At 45.5% G+C, this 25,403-nt stretch overlaps 1 protein-coding gene across 2 annotated transcripts in view; it reads left to right on the top strand.

Annotated features, from left to right (window-relative positions):
* The window catches only part of Tsr1 (Tsr1 ribosome assembly factor), a 45,579-nt gene that overhangs the window by 18,024 nt on the left and 2,152 nt on the right, over positions 1-25,403 (top strand). For both annotated transcript variants that reach the window (XM_077685571.1, XM_077685572.1), the window contains exons 9-20: positions 1,315-1,471; positions 2,552-2,710; positions 5,403-5,550; positions 7,923-8,149; positions 9,132-9,196; positions 10,313-10,405; positions 12,086-12,227; positions 13,833-13,884; positions 17,564-17,775; positions 21,761-21,863; positions 23,017-23,157; positions 23,548-23,622. In XM_077685571.1, coding sequence (XP_077541697.1) covers positions 1,315-1,471; positions 2,552-2,710; positions 5,403-5,550; positions 7,923-8,149; positions 9,132-9,196; positions 10,313-10,405; positions 12,086-12,227; positions 13,833-13,884; positions 17,564-17,775; positions 21,761-21,863; positions 23,017-23,157; positions 23,548-23,622 — 1,574 coding nt within the window. The remainder of the gene's footprint in view (positions 1-1,314; positions 1,472-2,551; positions 2,711-5,402; positions 5,551-7,922; positions 8,150-9,131; positions 9,197-10,312; positions 10,406-12,085; positions 12,228-13,832; positions 13,885-17,563; positions 17,776-21,760; positions 21,864-23,016; positions 23,158-23,547; positions 23,623-25,403) is intronic.

Here is a 25,403-nt window from a genome sequence, read left to right as displayed (position 1 = left end):
CTACGCTAGATGGCGCTGCGCGTAAACACGAGATGGCGCCACAGTGCATTGCCTATATAAGCGGGTTCTGGAAATCACACACCCTCTTCCCACAATGGACGAGTTGCAGTTTCATTTAGGGAATAATCAAAGTGCAACTCACGGCTCAAATCGAATGACGGTCGGGGCGCAAGTCGGATGTCACTTGGGGCGCAACTTGGATGTCATTTCGAGTCCCCGTATTCCGCACCATCGCCATCATCCACGGAGTGGAGATGCTGCCATTTTTTTTCATGGTGTTGTTACACATTGTTATAAGTTTATAGATATTAAGGCCTGGAAAGAAACTGCCAGCATTATTAGTTGGAAATGTAACAAAGGTGATTGAAACAAAGATAGTGGGAAGGGTAATAAGCTAGAAAACAATTGTCCAGTGGCTGTAAAATCTGTCTAAATTTATATCTCTTACCCTATGTCAAGTTTCACTACAGCTTGTGCCTAGGGTTGTTGGTTAGTTTGGGTAGCCACTTTCAGCACCAGAAAACACTTGAAGCTCCACTAGTGAAGATATTCTGTGAAATGCTCAGTGACAACGTTGCAGGGTAATCGTGTAGCTGGCTCCAGAAACCACTTCAGTATCAGTCAGGGGGGAACACATGGTACACTTCAAGCATTTTGTTTTGCAGTGCAAACTTTTACCCTGAGCAAAAAGCTACGGCATCAGGTTTTGTGTTAATGAGACTCTGCTCTGTGCAGCATTATGCACCGCTAGCTCTAGGACGCATAAAATATAGCACGTACATATCAAACTGATTCGTATGTACAAATCAATCAAGTTTTAATTGTATATAGCCGAAAAATAAGTATTGAAATTTATATTACCGCTGCCCAAACATTATAGTACTGATTGATTGATTGATTGTAGGGTTTAACGCGCCAACGCAACGCAAGCGATGAGGCGCACCGTAGTGGAGGGTTCCGGATTAATTTTGACCACCTGGGGATCTTTAACGTGCGCCGAAATCTCGTACACACGGGCATTTTTGCTTTTCGCCTCCATCAGAAAAGCGACCGCCGCGGCCGGGATTCGAACCCGCGACCTCGTGCTCAGCAGCGCAACGCCTTAGCACATTATAGTACTGCTGTGCCATGTAAGAAGCAGAAATGTTTTCTTTTCCCCCCCCCCCCCCCCCTCATTTTTATTTTTTTAGGTATGCTGCAGTTTGTATAGCCAGCCTTTTCCTAAAATTTTGCATTCATCATGTGTGACCTGTGTAGACCAGGATAAAATTCCCAAGCTTTGGGTGAAAAATGTTCTCTCCTTTTTTGTCCAAGGTTCCCAGGCGAAAAGCTTCGTGTGGTAGACAAGAAGGAGGACGGCTTACTGCTCCTTCGGCAAATAGCCGACCAGAAGCGGCGTCCAATAAACTACAGGGATTCGCGACCACACCTTCTCGCTGAGAGCATCGAGTTCTGCCCCAACGAAGACCAGGTAACTGCAGCTGCAACTGATCTGGCTGCTTGTTCTCAGGGCACCTCGGGGAGGCCAGGTTGACTGTGTGCAAGGACAGCCGAGATTGCCTATGCTGTCTTTGCTGGCGCTGTTGGTGACGGGTCGGCCATAAGGGGGAGCAGGAAGGCAGCTTTCACTGCGAAAGGCATGAAGGATTTTCATGCTGGGTCAGTTCTTGCTGAGAATTATTGTGTGATGAAAAAGGTGATATGACAGCCAATGAAGGTGGTGGTTTAAAGGTGGCCCATAATATGCAGCAGCTTGGTGAGGGGCTATATAGATTCACAGTTTGTTCCAAATGAAGTTGTTCTTAAAGAATACATAAAGCACCATCTGATATTGCTTGCATCATCGTTACAATGTCTGAAAACTGGTCACCGGCCCAAACATGATGGCAAATTGAATACCTGCAGCAGTTCACATTGCTACCTCATAGGATGCATACGTCATAAAGAAGCTTTCATCGAATCGTAGATTTGCCACACTTGAAGCATGAATTTATTATCACTGTTATGAAGGCAAGCCATTTGATTGATGTAGTACTGGGCATAGTAAAGATGCAAATTGTCTCTCTTCAAGTTAGCTAGTTTTGTAGTGCATATTCCTTTATTATAATCATACTTGCACAGTTTTAAAGGAGTACTAATGTGAATTTCTGAGCTGAGATAACTATGCATATATTTTCTGCATATTGGGATATATCAATCTCCCAGGAAGCTTGAACTGTAACTGTTTTGTGTAACATACTTTAAACCGATTCTAACCTTTGCGCGCACGAGAAAGCTTTTGTTTTAAGCACTCGTATGATGTGCGATGAGGGCTTGGCAGCCAAACTGTTGATGTCGGGCCACGCAGACATGTTACGCCAGTCGGGGCATGCTGCGTAGAGAGAACATCACAACCTGCGCTTATAGAACTTGCGCCAATTCAGCATTGCCTTGTCGCTATAGAGCAGCATTATTTTGAACGAGGTAAAGTTGTATGCCATCTTGCCATTAGTATTAATTTCCTCCCTCTCTTCCTCTCTTTTGCACCGTTTCTCTTTCCCTTCCCCATCAGAACCTTGTTGGCACGCTCAAGGTCTCCGGGTACATCAGGGGAAAGCCCCTGAGTGTCAATTCGCTTGTCCACATACCTGGACATGGAGACTTTCAGATGTCGCAAATCGACGCTCCCGACGACCCCCACTTGCTGGTGCTGAAGCCCCGAGACAATTCGGTGAGTCATATGGCAAGCGTATGCACTGGCGTGACACAACGAAACGTTTGGTTGATTTGATTTATTGATTGTGGGGTTTAATGCGCCGACGCTTCACAGGCGATGACGCACGCCAAAGCGGAGGGCTCCGAATTAATTTTGACCACCTGGGTTCTCTAACATGCACCGAAATCTCGAACACGGGTGTTTTTGCTTTTCACCTCCATCAGAAAAGTGGACGCCGCGGCCGGGAATTGAACCCATGCCCTTGGGCTTAGCCTTAGCCACTGAGCCACCGCGGTGGGTACTACTAAACGTTCGCTGCTCAAAAAAGAGATGAAGACCACAGAAAGATACATGATACAATGCGCACCGAATCATGTATTATGTCTTTGCTTCTTTCTTATGCAGTGAACAGTTAGTATGGATGGCCAACTCGGCCGAACCTGCAGCTTGTTTCGATGCTGCTGACTGCATTAACCTCTTACTTACATCTCAGGAAGCACATGAGTTGGTGCTGCCGTGGAATGTAGCTTCAGTGACGCAAATTTGCCACGGTCTCTTATATTAAGAGGCCCTGCAACTCTGGCTGTTGGAAATTTTTTTATGGTCAGTGATATGTCATTTTTAGATGCAACGCTGAGAGGAGCATCTCTTGCCGGCGGCCCTGTCCTTCCTGCGTCGTCGTCGTCCGCATCCGCACAGCTGTGTCTCTCCTCCGCTCACCCCCTCTCCTCTCTCCGATAGCGAACACTCTCGCCCAACATCTGCGGGCGCGTGGCGCAGCGCACTCTCACTCCGCCCTGCTGCGTGCGGCGCAAGCGCGGTGTGCGCATGTGCAGCGCCCTCTCTCTCCGCGGTCTCCTCTCCTTCGGGCGTGCTGCGCATATAAGCGGAGTGCCGCGCTCCGGATGGTCTCTCAGTTGACGGTCGTCCGCGCTACGCTTGCTCTCTCTCTCTCTCTCTCTCTCTCTCTCTCTCTCTCTCTCTCTCTCTCTCTCTCTCTCTCTCTCTCTCTCTCTCGCATTACCCGACGATTGCTCCCACAATTCGAGTAATCCACCCAACGAAAATGCACAATGGAATCCTCTTCAGCATCGCATCACACCAGGGTTCCCGCGAGGGGAGGTGGGCGTAATTTTTTTATCTATGTATCAGCCACATTAAGCAGCACATGGGGAGAATGTGGCCCTCTATACCCGGTTATAACATAAGAACGGCAACGGAAGTTGCCGCTGTGTCTCATCACCGCAGCCGGATGTTGCTCCGCGCGGCGCAAGTAGTGCGTTAGTGGGAATATTTTGAACATGGCACGAGCCGTTTCCCTGATTTTGTGTACTTAATATGCTTATAAACTACTGCAGTGACGGCAAATAAACTACGTGAGGAAAGGCAGACGATATCACACATTCATAGCAATCTCCTTTCAAAACGCGCGCCCAGTGACATCTGGGTCCGTCGCTTTGGCGAAGTGATACCGCACGTGAGCTATTGCCGTTCTTAACTTGTTATAGACGCACTTTGAGTGGTATACTACTAAGATTGAAGGTGTTATTCAGAGTTATCCCCTTTTGTAAGTTTTCCAGGGCAAATGCCGAGTAAAATGCGACGTTTCTTTTCTCTTTTTTTCTTTTTCTTGATCCTCTATGAAAATGGGCAGAAATTTGATGCATCCTAAGGCTGCAACTAAGGGCTTTTAGCAAGGACTTAAACAGTGTAAACGAAACGGGCTTGTTTATATTTTTCTTTGCGTCCTTCCTTAATGTAGCCCACTTGTAGCATAAATGACTAATACCCCTGACACACGGGCGCCTAAAAGGCCTTTGCAGAGAAGGACTGCTACCGAAACAGCGTTTGCCTCGATGACACACGACAAAGGAGAATCTCCTTCACCGCAGCGGGCATATACCGTAAGGGGTGTCCGCCTATCTCCTTTCCCGAACGAAAAGAAGCAGCTAGCGGCGCAGCCTCGTAAGCAGGCACTTGCAAAACATAAGCTTCTCAGAACTTAGTGCGACCAAATGCGATTTCATAATACTTTCATAAATTTGTTAAACTGCAATGAAATTAAATTGCACTAAACAAGCCCAATCGTAATGTATTTTTGTAAACATCTGCCTACCGTTGCCAGGTTAGGCACAGAACATAAGCTAAAAAAGCACTCTATCGTTGCTGTTTAATACAAATATGTGAAATTACCCATTTATTTTTATTCTGAACAACAATAAAACGCACGGTTCCTCTCTAAAATGATCAAGAAGACCTATTAGCCACACTTAATTTTTGTTATTGTGCATGCTTTTTCCACAGAACTGCTAGCGCCACTTGAATGGTGTGTCAGTTATGGGAACTACATAAAGGAGATTGGGGTTGCTGTGTGTCAGGAGCGTGGCCTTTCCACAAAATGTCTTTTGACTTGGCAAAAGGGGTTTAGTTTAGAGGAGATCTAGCGTTGCCGTGTGGCACAGGTATAAGGTTGCATCCTTCACAGGGTCCTTCCTACATCCTACACAGGGTCCTCCATTTCTGGTCAACTTATTTTTCTCCACCATTACCTGCCACCTGTCTTATGCTGCGTTGCACTAGGTTGGCCTACTGACAATCACAATGATGGGAATGTATTTGCAGTTGATTTGTATGCAGGTTTTTGTGGGTTTTCACGTGTTTGCATAGCAAGCAGTGTTTGGTAAAGCTTGGGTGTCTCTTTCCACAGAAATCGGTGGAAATGGCAGAGCTGACTCCCAAAGTTCTGGAGAAGGCCGATCCCCTCAAGCAGGAATCCCTGCAGTCCGAGAACGTTCCGGATGCTATGGATGGCGAACAGACCTGGCCCACGCCCGAGGAGTTGGCAGAGGCTGAAGGTGCGTTGCTTGCAGCCAGCAGAGGCACTTATTCTAGGAGATGCATGTGGCAGCTTTCCTACAGGTATTGTACACCCAAGAGCAGAAGTTTACGGACCACGAAAGCAGCAATTTTGAGTTATTTCTTCGCCGCACGGCATCCCGGAGTACTATATGCGGTAGTTTTCATTAGTTCAGTACTTATACGACATCCCGCATGCATTCGACAGTTTGTCGGGCTGCTATAGGGAAAGAAATAACCTAAAATTGTCATTGTCTTGGTCCGTAAACTTTTGGTCGTGTCTGTACATGGCTTGCCCTTGAGGAGACTGTATCTCCACTTCTCAAGTCAGAGCTGCGTTTATGACGTCTGTTTTTCTCTGAGCAGCTAACGATTTACGAGCCTGGGTTTTGTCGTGTGTTGCATAGATTGAGCACTCCTTTATGATCTGTGGCCGTCTGAGGCACTTAAGGTTAGATAGCACAAAAGAACAAGAGGAGGAGAAAGACAATGCTTTACGTTTATGGCTTTTGTGTTGTGCAATAAGGCGGACTTGGTGTTCAGCACCTTGTTCGGCTTACTGTACACTTCACATGCCCTCCTTTACCGCATTCAGAAGCCTCTGATTGAGATGCTAACAAACCTATCTCCATCTCACTCACTTTCTCTCTTCCTTTTGACCCTTTCGCTGTCACTCGCTCACCGGTACGTTTTCGCATTTCCCCTCCGCAGTATCATTGGTGTACCAGTACGTTCTCCATTGTGTGTTCAAAGATTCGCACCATGGGGCAAAGCTGGCGCGCCTGGACTGTTCGCGCCATCTGTCGAGTCTTTCTAGTAGCTCGTATTTTCACTTGCAAGCTCTCTTACACAGTCAGGGTGCAGAGCGACCGCCCACCCTTCGTTGCTGGAAGTCATGGTCGCTCCGCGTGCCACACTCTTTTGGGTTGAGTGACCATGCAGCATGCGTGTGATTATGGGTGTGAGGGTTGTTGCACCATCCGCAGCGGGTTTCTAGGTTCTTTTTTTTTTTTTTAATTCTGTTCTTGCGTCTGCTACGGCGTGCCAGGTTAGCCAGGTTAGCCCAGCGCACTGTTGCCTCTCCAGTAGACTGAAACATGACTCAGTCACAGCTTTCGCTCGCTTGCCACGCCCTCACTAGCTGCTGTCAGTAGCAAACGAGGTTGTCGTATCAATGTTGTATCCCCCTTTTATCTCTATCTGCCATTAAGATTTCGCAACAAGTCATTTCTGTGCGTTGTGTGGGCTGCTGGAAGTGCTCCCTCCATGTGCGCGGTTACTTTCGGATGGTTGACCGCACGGGCGCCTTCGACTGCGGACAGGAGCGATGGTTCTTCCGATTCCGATCCGAATACAAGCCGAGCTTGGATTCTCATTATGAGAGTTTCTCATCCGAGGAAGGGGTGTGAGTTGCACAGCGTCAAGATTCTGATGTTGAAACGGTGGGGTCGTCTGAAACTATCTAGAAGAAAGGCAATTTTTAACCCATGCTCTTTCCTTTTGAAGCGTTATGTCCTGGATGAAATCATAGCCAAATAAATCGCTATGCTCCTTCCCTGATGTTCCGGAAACCAGGCCGACTGGGGGTGTGTCACGGCCAGAAACACCAGACACTGAAAGGCTTAAACGCTATCTCCAGCCAGTACATATTGGCATTATCGTGTCTTGGGCATGTGTTGTGACACCTGATCTAGTCTAACTGTGGCTCTTAGCGTGTACCACCAGTGGAGGCTACAGCTCAGTTGTGCTTTGGCTTCACGACGTGGTTATGGTTATGGCTACGTTCACGCTACCATTGCGGGGCATTTGGTTAGCAGCACCCACTCCTCTCCTTTAGGTCACATTAGGACATATAAAGATTAAAGATGATCGTGAACACTTGTCTGGTCCTTGGAATCGTGCTTCTACGCTGAAGCTGACCCAATTGCTATTGCCCCACAAATAATGAAAATGCCAGATAAGGCCCTTTTGTTTGAGTTGCTTCGGTATAACTGGGCTGATGTACACCTGCAGCCCGGGAATTCTCTGCAGTCATAATTTAGAAAGGCTTCAAGCTAGCACATTTCTCTGGTGTGTTTTTATTTCAGTGTGCCTACAGCTTCGTCCAAATTTTAACGATTTGCACACTTGTTCTTGTCTGTCACAGTCACAGTGAACTTCATTAAAGTGTAACAAAAAAAAAAAACTCGGAGATTAATGTCTCTTTCAAATAAAACAGTGGGAGTGTCTAATGGTATGACAGATGATGAACGTGTTCAAACACACATACTCTCCTTCTAAATATATTCCTTGAAATGAGGAGTAGACAACTCAGTGTCTCCTTGAGAGGAGGGATGATGATTCCCCTCTTTCTCTCTGCCTCTCTCCCCAGCTATGCAAACCCAGGAGGAGTCTAAGAAGAAGGTGGTAAAGAAGGTCCCCAAGGGCACGTCTGACTACCAGGCCTGCTGGATAGTGGACGAGGGGAGTGCCGCGGAGGAAGGCTCCGAGTCCGAGAGTGATGGGGAGCATGACGGCGAGGAAGGCTTTGAGCCCATGGATGATGAAGCCGATGAGGAGGAAACTGACAATGCAACCATCGCCGATGACACTGAGTCGGTTGGTGTACACTCCTTGCCTCACAATCATGAAAGTTTTTGGAAACATTTGTGTGGTCAAGTGGGGTTGGTGTTGTGTTTTCGGGGAGCTGGTGCATGGATGGATGAGTGGTTGCTATTGGGTTGTGCAGTTTGAGTTAAACCAGTTAAAAACCACAACTTAATGCCACTCTAAGCTGTAGTTCAGTTTGAGAGTAGTTGTCCGTTGTCACTGTTTAAACAAGCTCCATGTTACTTTGTGGTCGATCCTGGAGTGATCTGTCGTAATATTTCTGTGTTTGTTGCGCAAGGGGGGAAATACCCAACATGTCAGTGAACGGTATGAAGGATGCCTTTAATCCAAAAACGACTTTTTAACTCACTCACTTGCAGGCAGATTCTATGCAAGCTAACACTGAGGTTTATCGGCTTTCCATCTGCACATCAGTTTGGCATCCCTGCAGTTAAACCGAAACTGCTACTTTTGGTGTGAAAAGAGAATTATCGGAGTGTGCAACTACAGAGGCTCATGTGGGCAGATTTCACTAATTCCTCCGGCATCTGTTTTTGTTTTATGTGAGAAGATGGCTGCACAGTAATTTGACTTTAATTCAGACCGTCAGCTATTTGTAGGAGGCTTTGGGTCTTTGCATTGTGTGCAGTCAAACAGCCACCCATTATCATTGTCATCATCTTTGAGGATGTGGGATTAGCCAACTAAGTGCATCTTTATCATTGCTGCCGTCATCTTTGTCAGTGAACAAGTGGCCAAGTAGCTAAACCATCATTGTCGCAGCAGCAGTGCAGAAGTGCCCATGATGAAAGGATGTGCAGCAGAATACAAAAGCTACCACTGCCAGCGACGCAACCTGAGCAAGAGATAAGGTGATTGCTGACACCGGAAAAAATAGCACTTCAACTGATCACCCCCAGGAGTTTTTCATCATTTGTGTTTTGCTGTGAGCATTGACGAGTGTGCTTTTAAAAAAGCCTGTGTCTTTCAGATTTCGATCGCAGGAGGCAAGGAAGGATATGACAACCACCTGGACCTGGAAGAGGAAAAGGCCAGGTAAGGACTGGAGAAGCAGTCTGTGCTTAAGCTGCACTTTCACAGTAGCAGGCAACGGCTGTCCTTAGGGTCTTGCACCGACCAAGCAGTTGCAGCTTTCTTATCATGAAAATAAATGCCAGTCAAGAGTTGTTGTTGTAATCCTCTATTTATCAAGGAAAGTTCATGCAGTAAAAAAAACAGGGGTTGGGAGGAGTAGCCGAGTAATCAATAGTTAGCGCAGAAACAATTACCCTGTTACATTGCTGGTTGGCGTTTACAATAAACCTACTCGTAGATGATAGAACATAGGCAAGTTTTGCATGCTGTCAACCGACCACATCGCGACATTGCTGGTTGGCGTTTACAATAAACCTGCTCGTAGATGACAGCACATAGGCAAGTTTTGCATGCTGTCAACCGACCACATCGCGACATTGCTGGTTGGCGTTTACAATAAACCTGCTCGTAGATGACAGCACATAGGCAAGTTTTGCATGCTGTCAACCGACCACATCGCGACATTGCTGGTTGGCGTTTACAATAAACCTGCTCGTAGATGACAGCACATAGGCAAGTTTTGCATGCTGTCAACCGACCACATCGCGACATTGCTGGTTGGCGTTTACAATAAACCTGCTCGTAGATGACAGCACATAGGCAAGTTTTGCATGCTGTCAACCGACCACATCGCAACAAAGCTTTGTTTGGCCCCTTTGGTCAAGGTAAAGGAAATTGCAGTTCCATAAAGTGTAATGCGTCATAGTTTCTTTTTCGCACCATTGTGATGGTTGGACATTTTATGTTTAGAGTTGGCGGTGACTTAATTCCTTCCACACTTTGAAAGTGTGTTATAGGCTTGTTCTCATATCCGACTACAAATTGCTGTTTATGCCATTTGTGACACTACAGCGTGCGAGTGCACCAGTGTTAACATTGTCTTTCTAGAATTGCAGATTTCCACGTGAAAATCAGTCCAGATATAACCATAACCAGTTGCAGCAATGAAATTTTGAAGTTGTGTCAAGATTGTTGTGGGTGAAATGCACTGTGCTAGTTTAGCCATGTCCAACCCATGGATGGTGTTGCGAGTTAACCGGAGTACGTTCACTTGAATTGCCCCTCCCCCTCCAACAGCCTGGTGAGGTTCAGGGAAGAGCGCATGGACCAGATGTTTCCGGACGAAGTCGACACCCCTCTCGACCGGACTGCACGGACAAGGTTTGCCAGGTATGGATGGGATGTTGGGGGAGGAGTCAACTCGTGCCTCTTGGTGTTCTGAAACATAAACTAAACCTCAATTTAATGAAGTCACAATTATTTCGTAATATTGAGAAAGGATAAAGTCATGTGCTACTGCGCAAAGCAGGGGTCCGAATTCAGAATTTTTTCATTAAATCAGGAAATTCTTGAACTTTGAATTCAACTGTGTTATATGTACTGTAATCATTGTTTAATTCAAAGCTGAATAAGCATGCATTTCACACCATTTTAACGCTTCTTTAAGCACCTGGTGTAAAACTCTAATTGCATGAAAAAATGGTACCACATTTGCACAAAAGATTGTTACAGCAATGTAAGATGCATTATATGGGTGTCCATGCAAATTATGCTGTTCCTGTAGCGCAGATGCTTGGATAAGTTAGTTTCAAAACATTCAAATGAAACTTTGCAGGGAAAAAAACAAAAATAGACATCACGAATGACGTACAACATGCACAGGGATACTCAGATTATTGTTGTTGTCTTATCGTATCTAGATGGTGCCATTGTTGTCATGTAACCCTTAGCTTTCCCTTGTAATTGGGGCCACTTGCTGTGCCTATCATTCCAAGAAGCCTTAAGGCAAAGAATTCTCCAATTCTACAGCAGGCTTTAATGTGTCCGACTGTTTTATCTTGGTGCCTTGCAAGTGGCCCCAACCTCTTCCTAGCCTTAAACTAGTTACCACTCGCTACCAACCTCATGCACGTAGCCACCAATACCACATTTCTAACTGCACACCAGTGTAAAACAGTTGGGTACATCTCCTGGTAGCAGCCTCTTTATACAGTTGAACCTCGTTATAAGAGACACTGATGTAAGAGACAAATGGGTATAAGAGACACTATTCACCCACATGGTTGGCTGCCCTATCTTTCCCATTAAATTTACCTCTTTTGTAACACACATGGGATGTAGAAGGCAGTTGGTTATAAGAGACAAGTCATCCTTGAACTTTAATCAACAATCTCGCTTGTAACAGACACTTTAACTTCAGATGCAGTGCCACCAGTCACTAATTGCAGTTGCTTCCATTGTGGAAACACAGGTGGACGACAGACACCTGCAGTCGCTATTTATTATAACTTCAGCAAACACACAGTGGTTCAGTCAGCTATGAAATGACGATGAGAAGCCCTGCCAATGGAAATGCAACTTGCAGAAGTGGTTGAAGCTTACTGCCATCCATTGGATGGAGCGCGATCGCACATGCGGGCTCTCCCACTCGGGTAGCTCCCAATCAAGAAGCATCACAAATGTTGAGTCCTGCAAGCGTAATGAATAGCCTGAGCACACAGCGGAAAAAGCTGTGCGCTCACCTATTCATCAGGCTTATGAACTCAACATCTACGATTCATCTTCCACAAACAAGGAAAGAAAATAAAGCTTGTAAATAGGTTGTAAAAAACTGTAAATACAGTCATGAAGCAAACAAATTAGAATGAATCTTTTGAAACATGCTGTAGCGTTCTTTTGAGCTTATTTTAGTCATACGGTGCCCACATTGAACTAGGGTCTGATCAGTGAGTGAAAACATGGTGCCGTGCTTATAAGAGACATCTCGTATAAGAGACAGAAACTGCTCCCCGGAACATGTCTCTTATAAAGGGGTTCAACTGTAGTCTGCTCGTCTCTCGTGCTGTGCAGATATCGAGGCCTGAAGAGCTTCCACTCGTCCCCGTGGGATCCCAAGGAGAACCTGCCCCTCGACTATGCGCGGGTGTTTCAGTTTGAGAACTTTGCCAGGACAAAGAAGCGCGTCCTGTCGGAGGAAAAGGACGGCGCCATGGTGCGTGCACTCCTCATATTTTAAGTGCGGAGCACTTTAGGAGCCCGGCTTGTTACGTAGCTCTCACAGGGTACATACCTGGAAACAGCATGGTTTCACACACTCAAACAGAGGCTTCAAAAAGATGACTGCTTCCCCTGGTCGGGATCAAACCTGGGTCTCTTGTGTTACAAAGCCAATGTCAATCCCATTGCACCACAGAGGCACAAATTTCTTATATGCGAAGTTTTGCGGGTAATCTTTGGGGGTGGTCACCATTGCCACGGGGCCGCCATTGCTAGGCCACAAATAACTACACAATAATATGAAATACAGAAAAAATCATGAATTAACGCATTACTTACCCCAAAATTAATAAAAACCCAATGCAGTGTTTCTTCACAGGTATTTTTAGGGGCTACAGCACTCTCTCTTGGCTACTTTCGGTATCAGTGCCAGGCTGATACTGAAACTAGTCAACAGAGGGCACCACAGCCCCTCGGGTGAATCGCTGCTGACAGCTTTCATATTGAGTGGAACTGCTTTAATTTTTTTGTTTGCCCCTCACTTTAAATTTATGTTTTGCTTGTGCCACGTTGCTTTTCTGCGAAATGAATAGTACGAGAGCATTGTTGACAACCTTTTGCTCACTATTTTTGGTCCTTCAAATTGTGCACTTTTTCTTTGACAAAACGGTAACCTTTATGCACAATGTTAAATAAACATCGGTTTTGGCTGACCACCCATCAAATAAGTCGTGCTTGTGTATGGCGAGACACTTGCGATCTGAGCGGCAAATGCTGAGTAAAGCTATCTGCAAATGCCCGTGATGAATTGTTTCATGGTCTTAAAAGTTTGTGACGAGGTGGTGGAGTGTAGCTTAGTAAAAAAAATTAAAGCCGTTCCACTCCATCTGAAAGCTGTCGGAAGCACTTAGCAGTGATTCGCCATAATGGGTTGTGGTGCCGTTATCCGCTCACTCTTACCACCCATCACGCTCTTCGCCGCCCTGTCTCATTCCTCTCCTGACGAATTCAACGGAGGTTTGTCCAACGCGTTTAAAATTTCCCGTCTTTGCAGTGCTCGCGCGCTCCTGCCTGAAACTGGGCTACCGGGAGTTCTGTTCTTTTTGTGCTTGCTTTTCCTCCCACACGTGCCGGCATTGCACTGCCACTTTTTTTCACTTACTGTTGTAAAAAACAACCCAACGAACGCTCCTAACTAAATAGATGCGGGCGCTGCCAGTTAATTACGTATATTTTGCCTCAAATGTGCCTGCAGTTTTCTGTGAGCTAAACAACGGGGAGATGTATGACAAGTGCCAGCGGTTCACGAGTTTTGAACGCTTGTGTCTATATAAACCGCTTGTCTTTCGAAGCCTTTGTGGGACGCCACGATGACAGAACACCATGTGGCTCTACTTGGGTCTCGAGTGAGCTATGACGACAAGGCGAGCCCCTAAAGTGCTCTGCGCTCACAAACAAGAGCCCGTGCTGCATTCAGTTCAATACGACTGGGCATACTGGAGTTTTGTGAGTGGTATTAATTATGCACACTGATGCTGTTATAATGCACACAAAGCCCCGTCGACCTGAGTTAACAAAGCTGTTTGTTTGCTTCTTGCAGCCTGGCTGGTACGTCACAGTCCACGTTGCCAATGTTCCACGAACAGTGTACGGTAAGTGTTTGAGCAGTGCCAGTTTTGTTACTACAGTCGAATCCCGCTACAACGAAATTGACGGGACGTGCGAAAAATTTCGTTGAAGCGAAAATTCGTTGAGGCGAAATCTGCCCCAACACACCACGGAAAGGCCAGAAAAATAGCCCCGTGCGTTTCCGCAACATTGGCAGCATAATACAATGTTTAGAAAAAGGAGTGACGCGCAATAACTCATGTTTATTCGGATAACAAACATACCAATGGTTATCTGATTTTTCACCACCCAAAGAACGCGTTACGGAGGGGGGTGAAGATATGCAAAACGTATCGCTGTACAACAAGGCGTGTCCACCGAGCTGATTACTTGCAGATAGCTGCTAGGCCGTGGGAAGCCCCCCTCTCGCTTGTGGCAGGAGCAGTGCCGTTATCTTATCCTCTGACAGGGCACGGCAGCTACTGACCTTGGCAGGCAAGACGCGCGCGCTTGTATTTAACAGGACCGCGCGCTCGCGACTAAGATAGGATGACTAGGCTTCAAGACCAAACGCGCAAACATGATTTTCGCTCTTGGCTATGAAGAATGGTACAAGGAAAACGGCAAGGACAGCTGCTCACAACGCATACATGACGGCACCGCGCCAGCAGTGGAGCACATTCATGCAATTTCAACTGGATACGGATTGGCTGTAGCTCTGGGGCTCCGCCTTGGCGAAGCGGGCCTGCGCCTCGTGTAAAGACGGCCAGCCACATCGCTATCACCATCAAGCAATGGCGTGCGCCTATGAGTTATTTTTTGTTTTGTTTTGGGTGGCGGTGTGGTCGCAACGCGCATTTTCGGTGAAACTAAGCGTCCTGAATGTATAAAAAGTTACAGATAGCTGGCGCTATGCTTATTTTATTGTAAAATAATTGTTCAAACCCAGTCCAAATCATCGAAAATTTCGTTGAAGCGAAAGCAAGCCTGACAAATGGTTCGTTGGGGCGAGGACTTTGTTGCATTGACTTCTATGGCTAGCTGACGGGGAATTGGAAATATTTCGTTGAAGCGGAAATTTCGTTGAAGCGGCGTTCGTTGTAGCGGGGTTCGACTGTACAACTTCATAGCCGTGGGAACTTTTTTTTTGCTTTTCAATCAATGTTGACTAGGGATGGGCGAATATTCGGTATTGTCGAATATTCGATCGAATAGCTCTCTATTCGTTATTCGCTTCGATCCGAATGCAGGTATTCGATATTTTCGAAATATTCGATGCTCCCGAATAGGCAGCTAAAAGCCAAGCTTTTCGGTCAAGCTTTCCGAGAGTTACCCCAGGCTTGGCTCAAGACCCACCGACGCGGACATTTCTATTATCAGTGCCGGCACTGCCGAGTTGCTGCCTTGCCTAGAGGTTCGGCAAAGCTCTCGGCCGCCAGCACACTTAAGTTAAAAAAAAAAGGCGGCACTGAAACGACACCGCTCCGAACATAGCGGCACCAAGCCAGCAGACTTGTACTGGCCGCCATTTTGAATAGGCTCGCACAGCGCGGCAGTATGCCGCACTAAGCGAGCCTATTCAAAATGGCGGCCAGCCACTTGCGCTTTGCTTGGCTACGGCCGAGGATACTAGTGGCTACAATACTTCTTTTTTTAGCGGAGCTTCTAGGCGGCGCTTAACTCTGCGAGTTTCTAGGCGGCGCTTAAACTTGTGAATGAGCAGCCGGCGGAAACTGCTGCACCTAGAGCATTTGGCGCAACAGGCATTTCTTCATGAAAACTTGTGAATACAGCAAAGGAAAGCTGTGTGTAAGATTTTGCAATAAATGTTCAACTGGTAATAGTTTTACACAATGCTGTGCCTACGTGAGTTCTAATTATTAGAAAAAAATGTGTACATTAGTCAGGTCACAAGTTGCTCATTTGTCTTTGTGATTTGCAATGTGTACTATTCGAACTATTTGATTCGAAATTATTCGACCAAATCACTATTCGCTTCGAATTCGCTTCGAACCTCAAAATCTATATTCGCCCATCCCTAATGTTGACGAAGCTTCATGGGCTTGTTCAGTTTTTTTAACTGATTTCAAATATGTAAGTAGTATTGATGCGAGGTAACTAGTTTCTGAGTTAATTAAAAAAAATTCTTGATTGTTCTTGAGAACAATAGGAAAAAAACTATCCAACAAAAGATTACCAGCAAAGCATGAATAGATACCAGAAGTTGTGAAGAACGAGATGTGGGAAGCAGTTTTTTGCTGTTGTTGTTCTGCAATTACATACATGTTTACATCAATTCTAACTTCTAGGTTTGAACTACTCCTGCTAACCAATTAAGAATAACACTCATTAAGCAACTACTGAAACACAAAATGCAAAATCTGCTTTTCATATTGCATGGTTTAAACATTCAGCTTCACAGTGCAAAACAAATGATCTTCCTAGCTGCACTACATGCTGGGATGTACCTCTCGAGAATTTCATATCACTGCAATACCACTCGTGGCGAAAAAGTCAGGAATTATGGGAAAATTGTTATTTTTTTTGTTGAAATTGGGCCCCTTTGGCTTTTATAAGTACCTGGTGCTGTTCCATGTATGGAATTTTCAGAGGAAAAACTGTGGAAATCAAGAGAAAAGTGATACCTGAAAAATGCTTTTTGGGGAATTTTTCGGTCCCTAAGGCCCATGTACCCCCTTAACCAGACTAATTGTTAGCGCAAGTAATGTCACTTCGATGTGTTGGATTTGTTGGTATGAAAGCTGAATGGGAAAAGTGTTCTGCATCTGAGCATAAATTTTCTATTTGGCCATAAACTAATGTAGCTTTATGTTGACGAAAATAAGCGACATAATGCCTGCATATAAACTCTAGTGTGCTAGCTTTGTGTAAGGACACTGAATGGTCTAAATGTATCACTACAGCAAGCATCACCGGCCAGATATGGGGCTTTTAGGTGCTGTGTTTATAACACAACACAACCATTTAATTGTTTAGTTAATCTACTTAAGATTCTTAGCAGCACCTCGTTTTTTTTTTTCTTCTTTCTTGAAAAAAATTAAAGCAATGGTCGCGTAGTGTAGACTTTCCCCGAGCGCCATAAGGAAAAGTGAAAGCTGCCTCTGTCTCGTCATCAACTAACAACTACCAAGTTACTGATATTGCTGCTATTGCTGGGGTGTTGATAAAATAGCTACTGATTCAGGGGTGTGCCAGTTAATTGAATTTATTTTTTCAGCTCCTAATATGGTGTGCATAACGTTAACAGCCTCAAATTAAGGTTTACTTGCTCCAAAATCCAGTTCTCTCTGCTCCAAATTCTGTTTCGACTGTCTCACCCCTGCTTATGTTACATGTGCAGAGATTGCAGCGATTGATGCCAGTTTCAGTGTTTTGGAGGTTATTCTTTTTTTCCAAGAAGAAGTTAGGGACCCAACCAAAAGCGCCTACAAGGCTCTGTCATCCTGTTAGTCAACTTCGCACAAATAGTGGACCTGCAAAGCCGATGCACACGTTAGTCCTCAATCGTAGCTCTCGAGTTAGTACATGATGCTTGATGGCAACTACGAAGCAAGAAACGAGGACGGTAGAAGAAGAAACATGTGCAGCAATGTTGCATACGTATTTGTTCTTCAATCCCCCTCATTTCTTGCGCCGTAGTTGCCATCAAGCTCCTGTGGTTTCCCTTGAAAGTGTGCTCTGACCCCAGACGTCTCGCGACAGACGCCTTCCAGGGGCAGGGTGACCCGCTGGTGCTGTTTGGCCTGCTGCCGCACGAGCAGAAGATGTCGGTGCTGAACGTGGCCGTGAAGCGTCACCCGGGGGGCTACGCAGCGCCCATCAAGTCCAAGGAGCGACTGGTGTTCCACATCGGCTACCGCCGCTTCTCCGCCTGCCCCATCTTCTCGGCACACACCAACGGGGACAAGCACAAGGCAGGCTCTTCTTTCTGCGTGTCTCCTCACCCCCACGTGCCTCATGTCCAGCTTTGCCTTTGTGTCGTAGCATTCTGTGCTCATTCCTTGCTTGCCCAAGGTCAACACATGTATAGCACAACAGGCTCAATAACATAGGGGCAACCTGGTCTGTTGATTAACTGGCCATCAAAACAAAATACAAGTTTGTTTTATTTGAAAAATTTCATGTTCTGTAGTGCCCCCAGCACTTGTCCGGAAGCAAACGATGCTTTATTCACAAAAATTAATAAATTTAAGCTAAAATTTTGATTCTCGCGCCAAAACGTGCTTGAACAATGTTTGCAATGACATCATAAGAACAGGTCTTTCGGCTATGGTGTGGAGCGGAGACTTGCTTGTGTTAGTCAACCTAGATGGTGCCACCACACTGCAGCAAGCCGTTTTCTGCCTTTGGTTTGTTTGTGACCGTATTTAAACCTGGCTTGCTTTTGTTCATGGAGAAAATAATCGCTTCATGAAACATGGTGCTTGCTCGACAAATATAGTCATGCAAGACACCGTCGCTTGCGTCATTCGGCCAGTGTCGTCTGAGACAACCCCAAAGCCCCGCAGTGGTGTGCATCTAAACGAAGCATAGTGCACACAGTACCAACAGCAGTATGCATCGGTACTTCTATGTTTATGTGTGCTTTCGTAACTTTCACTTTTTGCCCCACCATTCTTACTAATATAAAAAGAATGGGTGCTAAATTTTAGCGCAAACAGCTTGTTCTACAAGCTTATAAGTTCTGCCTAATTGGCGTTTGTTTTTTCCGGCCTCTGCCAATCGCAGAGCTGGCTGGTATGACATCATAGGTTCTGTTGCAGGAAATGAGCTAGTGGGTCGCATGGCCAGTCCCTTTTTTCCTAGTTATGTAGCCTATTTGAGCGACGTTTACGTTAGAAGTGGTGTCAGCATGATTCTAAAGAGGCCAATGTTTTGAATGAACCAAACTTGCATTTTGTCTTCAAGGCCCCTTTAAGGGGGGACATTGCTCTTAAAACATTTTCTTATAATTTTTGAGTAAACTCTATGAAACTTGCCAGTGTTGCTGCTTTTTTTCCACAGATTTCAATTATGCCATTATTTTTTCAGTTGTTCAATTAGTTCTCAAGATAATTAAGTATAATTAGCCATTTTTGGTTAACTCTTTCGTTACCACGCCTATTCAAATCGATCACCGGTGATCGATGATTTATATTGCCTATTTCGACATGTTGTAGTCGTTTCTCGTACACCTAATGCAGCCAGTGATAGTCTAGGCATTGCCCTTTTAGAATCAGTTTAAATTTTCCCGCTCCGGCGACATTGAGATTTTTGGCGGCGTTTTTTGCGAGCTGAGGTGCATGTGTTTTTGACGAAGGGGGCGTAGCTGCTGCACTTGAGAAAAAAGGATGCAGGTCGTGGTTAGGCTGCATTACCATAATATTTTTGTTGTCATAAGGCTCCTGGCAAGTCAAATACCAAATAATGGGGTCAGCTTTGTAATCCGACAGCGTTGAGAGGTGATAATTACTTGAAAATGGCCCCAGCTATTCACTAATGATCTTTGGTTCGGACAAAGGGCAGCTTTATTCTCCCAAAGCTTATTTCTGATGGTCCCCCGCATGTCTAGCAAGTGTGCCTGACATTTTCAACCAGTTTCCAGCAGTTTCGGTTTCGTTTTCGCATTGCGAAATTCATATTTGGCGCTACTACGCAGTTACCCAACTACAAGCTCATTTGCCATGGCGCCTCCGTTGCCCGCTACTGCTCCTCAAAACAAGCATGCCGCTCGCGCTTCCACTTTATCTACGCCTTGCTTCTGCGATAAGAGCTTCCGCTGAAAGTCAAACGATAACGCCAAGTCGTCGGGTATCAGTTCAGATGAGGAGAACGCTTCCAATTGGCCTTGAACACCGCCAGCTGTTCACCGGCGAGTTTCGGTTTCATACGAGGGTATTTCCGGAAGTTTAGTGTCGCTTCTTAGTAGTACTGTTTGTATTTGTTTCTTTTCAATACTTGTATTTGTTTCTTTTCAAAATTGTTAGGTGGCGCTGCAATGTAGTAGGCTCGTAGTGCTGAACTCGCTTCACAGCCCGACGCTGGCTTGGTGAAAGCTTGCTGGGCATGATTCTAGCGCATCGTACCTTATTCCTGCAAGCAGGGCTACCATAGTGAGTCAGAACATGATAATAAAACGCAAATGAAAGTTCTGACTGATGAGCGATCATCAGAATGTCAACAAGCATCCACCAAAGAGTTTGGTTCTCAACTCCAAGCGGATTTTTTCACATCGCTTGCTTGCCTTCAATATTGTGCCGGTCATAATCATTGACAAGGTGTTTTTACATCACGTGGAGGCTAATTTGGGCCTTTAATAATGTCAAACCACCAGATTTCTTCTAGAGAACTATCCAAAATAGCAAAACTTGAAATAGAGGTTAGGCTTCACCACATGGCATGGGCACCACGTGGGCTAACATTTTCTTTTATATCTGACAAATTGTACTGCGCAACTCAATTTTTTTTCTAGGACGGGTTTTTGAAATGTCTACCTACAAAATGTATATTCTAAATTTTTTCTACTACACATGGTTTATTATATACAACTTACTTTTTTCTTTTTTCTTCAACGCGCGGACAAAAATTTCGAATTCGATAATTTTTTTCAGAATCATTATTTAGGAAAACATTAATAAAACTGGTGTCGTTGAAAAGCGCGTGGAATAATCTGCATTGTATGTCACTGCAATGGGAGCCTAACCAATATGAATAGCACAAAAAAAAAGTTTTGTTAGACCCTTCAAAATTCGTCAATTTCCTGCGGTAACGAAAGAGTTAAACAATAGACAAAACAGTGTTGACCATAAAGCTGTAACCTTTGTATTTTCCAATACTATGAACCTTGGTTAATACAATAATCGAAGCAGTTTTTTGATGCCTTGCTGGGAACTACCAATTTTACAGCTCATTAAACTTCGGTCTTTGAAATGGGCACTCAAAATGGTTCCTTGCCACTGGTGCCACCAAATTATCTTGGGAACTAATGGAACAACTGAAAAAAGAATGGCATATTTGAAATCAGTGGTAAATAAAGCAGCAAGACTGCCAAGTTTCACATAGTTTTCTTGAAAATTAAAAGAAGTTTTAAAACCAGTGTCCCCACTTAACTGAATCTGTTTAATTGTTCTCAAAGCTCAGTCTGCGTCGTGTATGCTATGCATTGTCCAGAGCCTCTGCTTCAGCCCAGCTACCCGGCTGCTACGCCGACCACTAGGCTGTCCTTGTACTCGCAAAAAATTACCTACTCTTAATTGCCACGTGCCGTCACAAAGTGTATCGTACACTGCAGTGTCAACTAGTGCATGTATTTCTTCCTTTAAACGTGGATAGCATTGGTGCGGAAGCAGCTCCTGGCCACGACTTTGAGCTGGTGGCAACGCCAATATGAATTTGTGCAATACCTGGCCAGGTGGTGGCACCCTTTTTCTGTCGGCATATGCTGCTGTGCAAGGCTTGACGCGAGTACGACCTGTCCTGTGTCACACCTGTCAAACCATTTCAGCTATCACTTTTTAAAGGCAACAGTGACATAATGGCCTTGGCTGAAGTAGCGTTTGTCTCCCAGTACCTTACCTAGAACGATGACAGTCTTGAATTGTCTCAGCTAGAACAAAGCGCAGGGCTATTCATCTTCATTGATTAATCATTGAGCGATTTTGGAGGGACACTAAAGGCTGAATAACATCTTGTTTGAACTGAAAGGCCGTGCATTTGCAGCTCTCTCGGCTTGTGTTCTACGGCCGATGATGTCTTGTTAAGTTATGAAGCTAGAGTTTGTAAAGTTACAGGGATGGCCAATACACTAATGTATCCATTACATGCATATCGGTTTGCCTGAAAAAGATTTCTTTTGTAAGATTTTGGCGCTCGTTCGGAGTGCAAGCTTATAACTGTGTTGCCATGTTTGATTCCTTGCAGTATGACAGGTTCCTGCGGACTGATGCAGTGTCGGTGGCCACAATGTTTGCACCCATCATCTTCCCTCCTGCCTCTGCAGTCGTATTCATCGAAGATGACAGCGGTACTGTTAACCACTTCCCTGGCTCGCATGCAAGTGCTTGCAAGTAGTGCAGATTTTTAGCTGCTCAAAAAAGTGCTGACACCAACTGTTTTTTGTTGTTGTTGTTGTTGTGCATTCCTGATAGCCCATAATTATAGAGCATGGATTAAAACTAGGCAACATGCTGATAATGAATTACAGTGCAGCTGGTGTCATCAATTTCAACTTTCCCACCGAGAGCCCACCGAGAGCCAGGGAGAGGGTGCGGGGGGGATCTACAGCTTATTGCACATCACTTCTTTCTCTCCAAGCAACATGCCAGCCTTGTTGATCGCTTCAGATGCATCCAAAGCCAATTGTCACGACCACTTACAGCCCACTTCTCCCAAGCCACGGAGCAAGAGCAAGACAGAAGGGGAAAGAGCACTTCCTACGGCAGCCAGATAACGTCACAAGTGCTTGGCCTAGGTTAAGCTAGCGGCATCTTTCACGGGTGAAGAAATTGCGCAGCTGCTGCGATTGGCATTTCACTGCGCAGCAGCGGAATGAATTGCAGCTGCTATCATTTCGTCCATCAGGTGCCACTACCTTCTCCCTTGCCGTAGTAGCTACGAAGCTTTGTAGTCCATGTTTGTTTTCATTGTGACATTATCGGGTCGCTTGCCCGCGCTTTCAGCAATGGGCCATTTCCCCTCTTATATACAGGGTGTTACGACGATAATTCGAACACATTAAATTTTTTTCCTGAGCGAACCGCCGCTCAATTTGCGCTCGAATTTCACATGAAGGTCGCACTTTGTGGTCTATCTTGTTTGACGCCGGGGAAAACGACGGTACTTACCTGTTTATTCTGAAAATAAATAAAAACGATTTTCGCCTATGGAAAAATGGCGGCCAATTTGGACGTGCGAGCCAGTGCAAGCTGATCTTGGAATGACAGCACCACCTGCAGTATGCACCCGAATGCCAGTTGAACACATTGGTGCCCTATTCGCATTCAGACGTGTTCAGAGCTTGTATGCAATACACGGACTTTTGGTGTGCACTACGTTGCTAGTCGGACACCTCCAGTTTGATTCCCACCAGGGGGCTGACATGCGTGGTTTAGTTAGCTTCTGCAATGAGCTCTAAAATGTTTTAATCTCTCGAATCGATTTGTGATGTGTCTTTCCAGGCCAGCACCAGCTGGTGGGTTCTGGTGCCGTCCTGGGTGCCAATCCAGACCGTGTGGTTGTGAAGCGGGCTGTGTTGAGTGGCCACCCGTTCAAGATCAACCGGAAGTCTGCCGTCGTCCGCTACATGTTCTTCAACCGGGGTGAGCCGTTCTGTAGTTGAGTAGTAATAGTCCCCACTTACTGCTGTGTCCATAGAAACAGAACGGACTAATCATGATGAAAGTGCTAAGGTTAGGTGAGCGTGAGTCGTTAGCATATTGTAACGGTGCAAGCGCATTTCATAACTGTACTCTTCTTCTTTTTTAGTGTATGATGAGTTAAAGAAAAACTCAGCAGTTGTAATATTCTTGCAAAAACCTTCATTGTGTGTATCCATTCTCCTATTGAAGGCGATTTGTATTGCCTCTGATAATTGCAATGAGTTGGCCCCCATTTTTCTTACTGGTTTATGTGCAGGCCAAGATATTTGTGCGCTACAGTTGGGAGGAGTATTGAGTCTGACTTTTTTTATATGTATCACCGTTTTCCAGATGACATCATGTGGTTCAAGCCTGTGGAGCTGAAGACGAAATATGGAAGAAGGGGACACATCAAAGAGGCACTCGGTATGTTTCATCTTGTGGCATTTGTTTCTGTATTTAAATGTGCTAAAACCGTTGTTGCTTGCAACAAAAAATAATTTTGGGAATTTGACTACCCCGTGTTTAATGCTACGAGTGAGAATCATTACTCCGTGGATTTTACGGTTGCTTGTTCTGGCACTCGCTGGTGTCAGGCCATGGAGCACGGTGGAATCTCAATAACCTGAACTCAGTTTTAGTGCAGATAATCTGTTTATTCAAATTAGTGTCAGGGTTCATCGTAGTCGTGTTCATTTGGGAATACTAATGCTGTTGAAATCAAAACTCCATTTAGGTGTAACACATTTCCAGTCCTGCTTGATTTAAATCTATATCTGGATTTTTTATTCAAGTTTAAATAGTATAAGTCCGTGTGCTGGTATAATGTTTGTTACCATATGGAGAACACTGTTAATCCTAGTTGTACCGAGTTCGCAAGGGCATCACTAGTTCATCCAAACACACTTCACGTGGCTTTAACCAATCGTGGCACGGGCTCCCTATTGTAGGAGATAACATAATGTGGTCAAGCCAAGTCATTGTCTTAATGACAGCAATGTTTTTTTTTTTTAATCCAGGTTTTGTTGGATAACAGAAATAATACACGCAAACGTCGATGTAACGAAGTCGGTAAAATTTGTAATTTGCTTCGTTACATTGAAATTTCGCTACATTGAAATTCACTGTTAAAGTGAAGTGTTAAACCGCGGGAAGCAGTTCCTGCAAACGAAAACGTGGCACGCATACACGGCTAGCACACTGTTTCTGTCGGAGCTTAATCGTCTGCGAGGGAATCAGCGTGAACCGCATGAGGCGCTTTCTTTCTGCACACAAAAACGTGCCTCGCAGGCCACAGGTGCGCTGACGCAGCTGCGGGGACCACCCGCACGTTGTGGTTGGTTCCAGCAAGCACTTCTAAGCGCTTGCTGAAACACAACACGAGAGGCAAACAAAGTTGTTCATGCGGGAAAAAAAAGCTGGTAATGTGAGTGAAATTTGCACTGTAAAACGTTATATGCGCCGCTTTAACCAGCGGCCATAAAATATCCTCCGCAGTGCCTAATCATCTCTGGCGGGGCCAGCCGGCGTCCCTGAGCGCTTCGAAGCTCCCGCCTTAGGGTGGGTGGACGCTTCTCCATTGGCAAAAGTCATCAGGTTGCCCCTACTACCGTGCACGGCGCGAGTTGCTTTCGGGCCGAGGCAGAAGCCGCCGCCGGTGTGCTATCGCGGACGCGGGCGTGAAAAAATGTGCGCACAAGGCTCACCCACAAATGCTTTGCTGCACACTTGCTGGAACGATGGAACCAGAACCAAACACAAGCATGAGAAAACCCTAACGAAGGGCAAAGCGGTGGCATGCTGTGGCGCTTGCAGGCAAGGAGCTCTTGTAGGCAAGGAGCTCTTGTAGGCAAGGAGCTCTTGTAGGCAAGGAGCTCTTGTAGGCAAGGAGCTCTTGTAGGCAAGGAGCTTGTAGGCAAGGGGCTTGTAGGCAAGGAGCTTGCTCACGGATTCTCTGGGTTGCAGCATCCGCGGCATTGGGCGGCCCGAGTCGCTGTTCGCATTGTATCGAGACCCCAATTCGGCGCTTGCGTCTCCCAAAATCTACTCCTACAACCAAAATTTCGTGCCTAGTTGTCCATGAAACTTTGTTACATTGAAATTTCAGCAAATGGGACTTCGTTACACAGATGGTGAAAATACATGGTGTGCATACACTTGAAGTTAAAAAGAATTACGTGAAGTCTGTTGCATCGAAGTTTGACTGT

The sequence above is a fragment of the Haemaphysalis longicornis genome, unplaced genomic scaffold (genome assembly GCF_048455015.1).
Source record: "Haemaphysalis longicornis isolate Haplotype H1 unplaced genomic scaffold, Haemaphysalis longicornis Haplotype H1 scaffold_9, whole genome shotgun sequence".
Classification (NCBI taxonomy): domain Eukaryota; kingdom Metazoa; phylum Arthropoda; class Arachnida; order Ixodida; family Ixodidae; genus Haemaphysalis; species Haemaphysalis longicornis.
The sequence above is the reverse complement of the archived record's forward strand: the minus strand, read 5'-3'. Positions and strand labels throughout refer to the sequence as shown.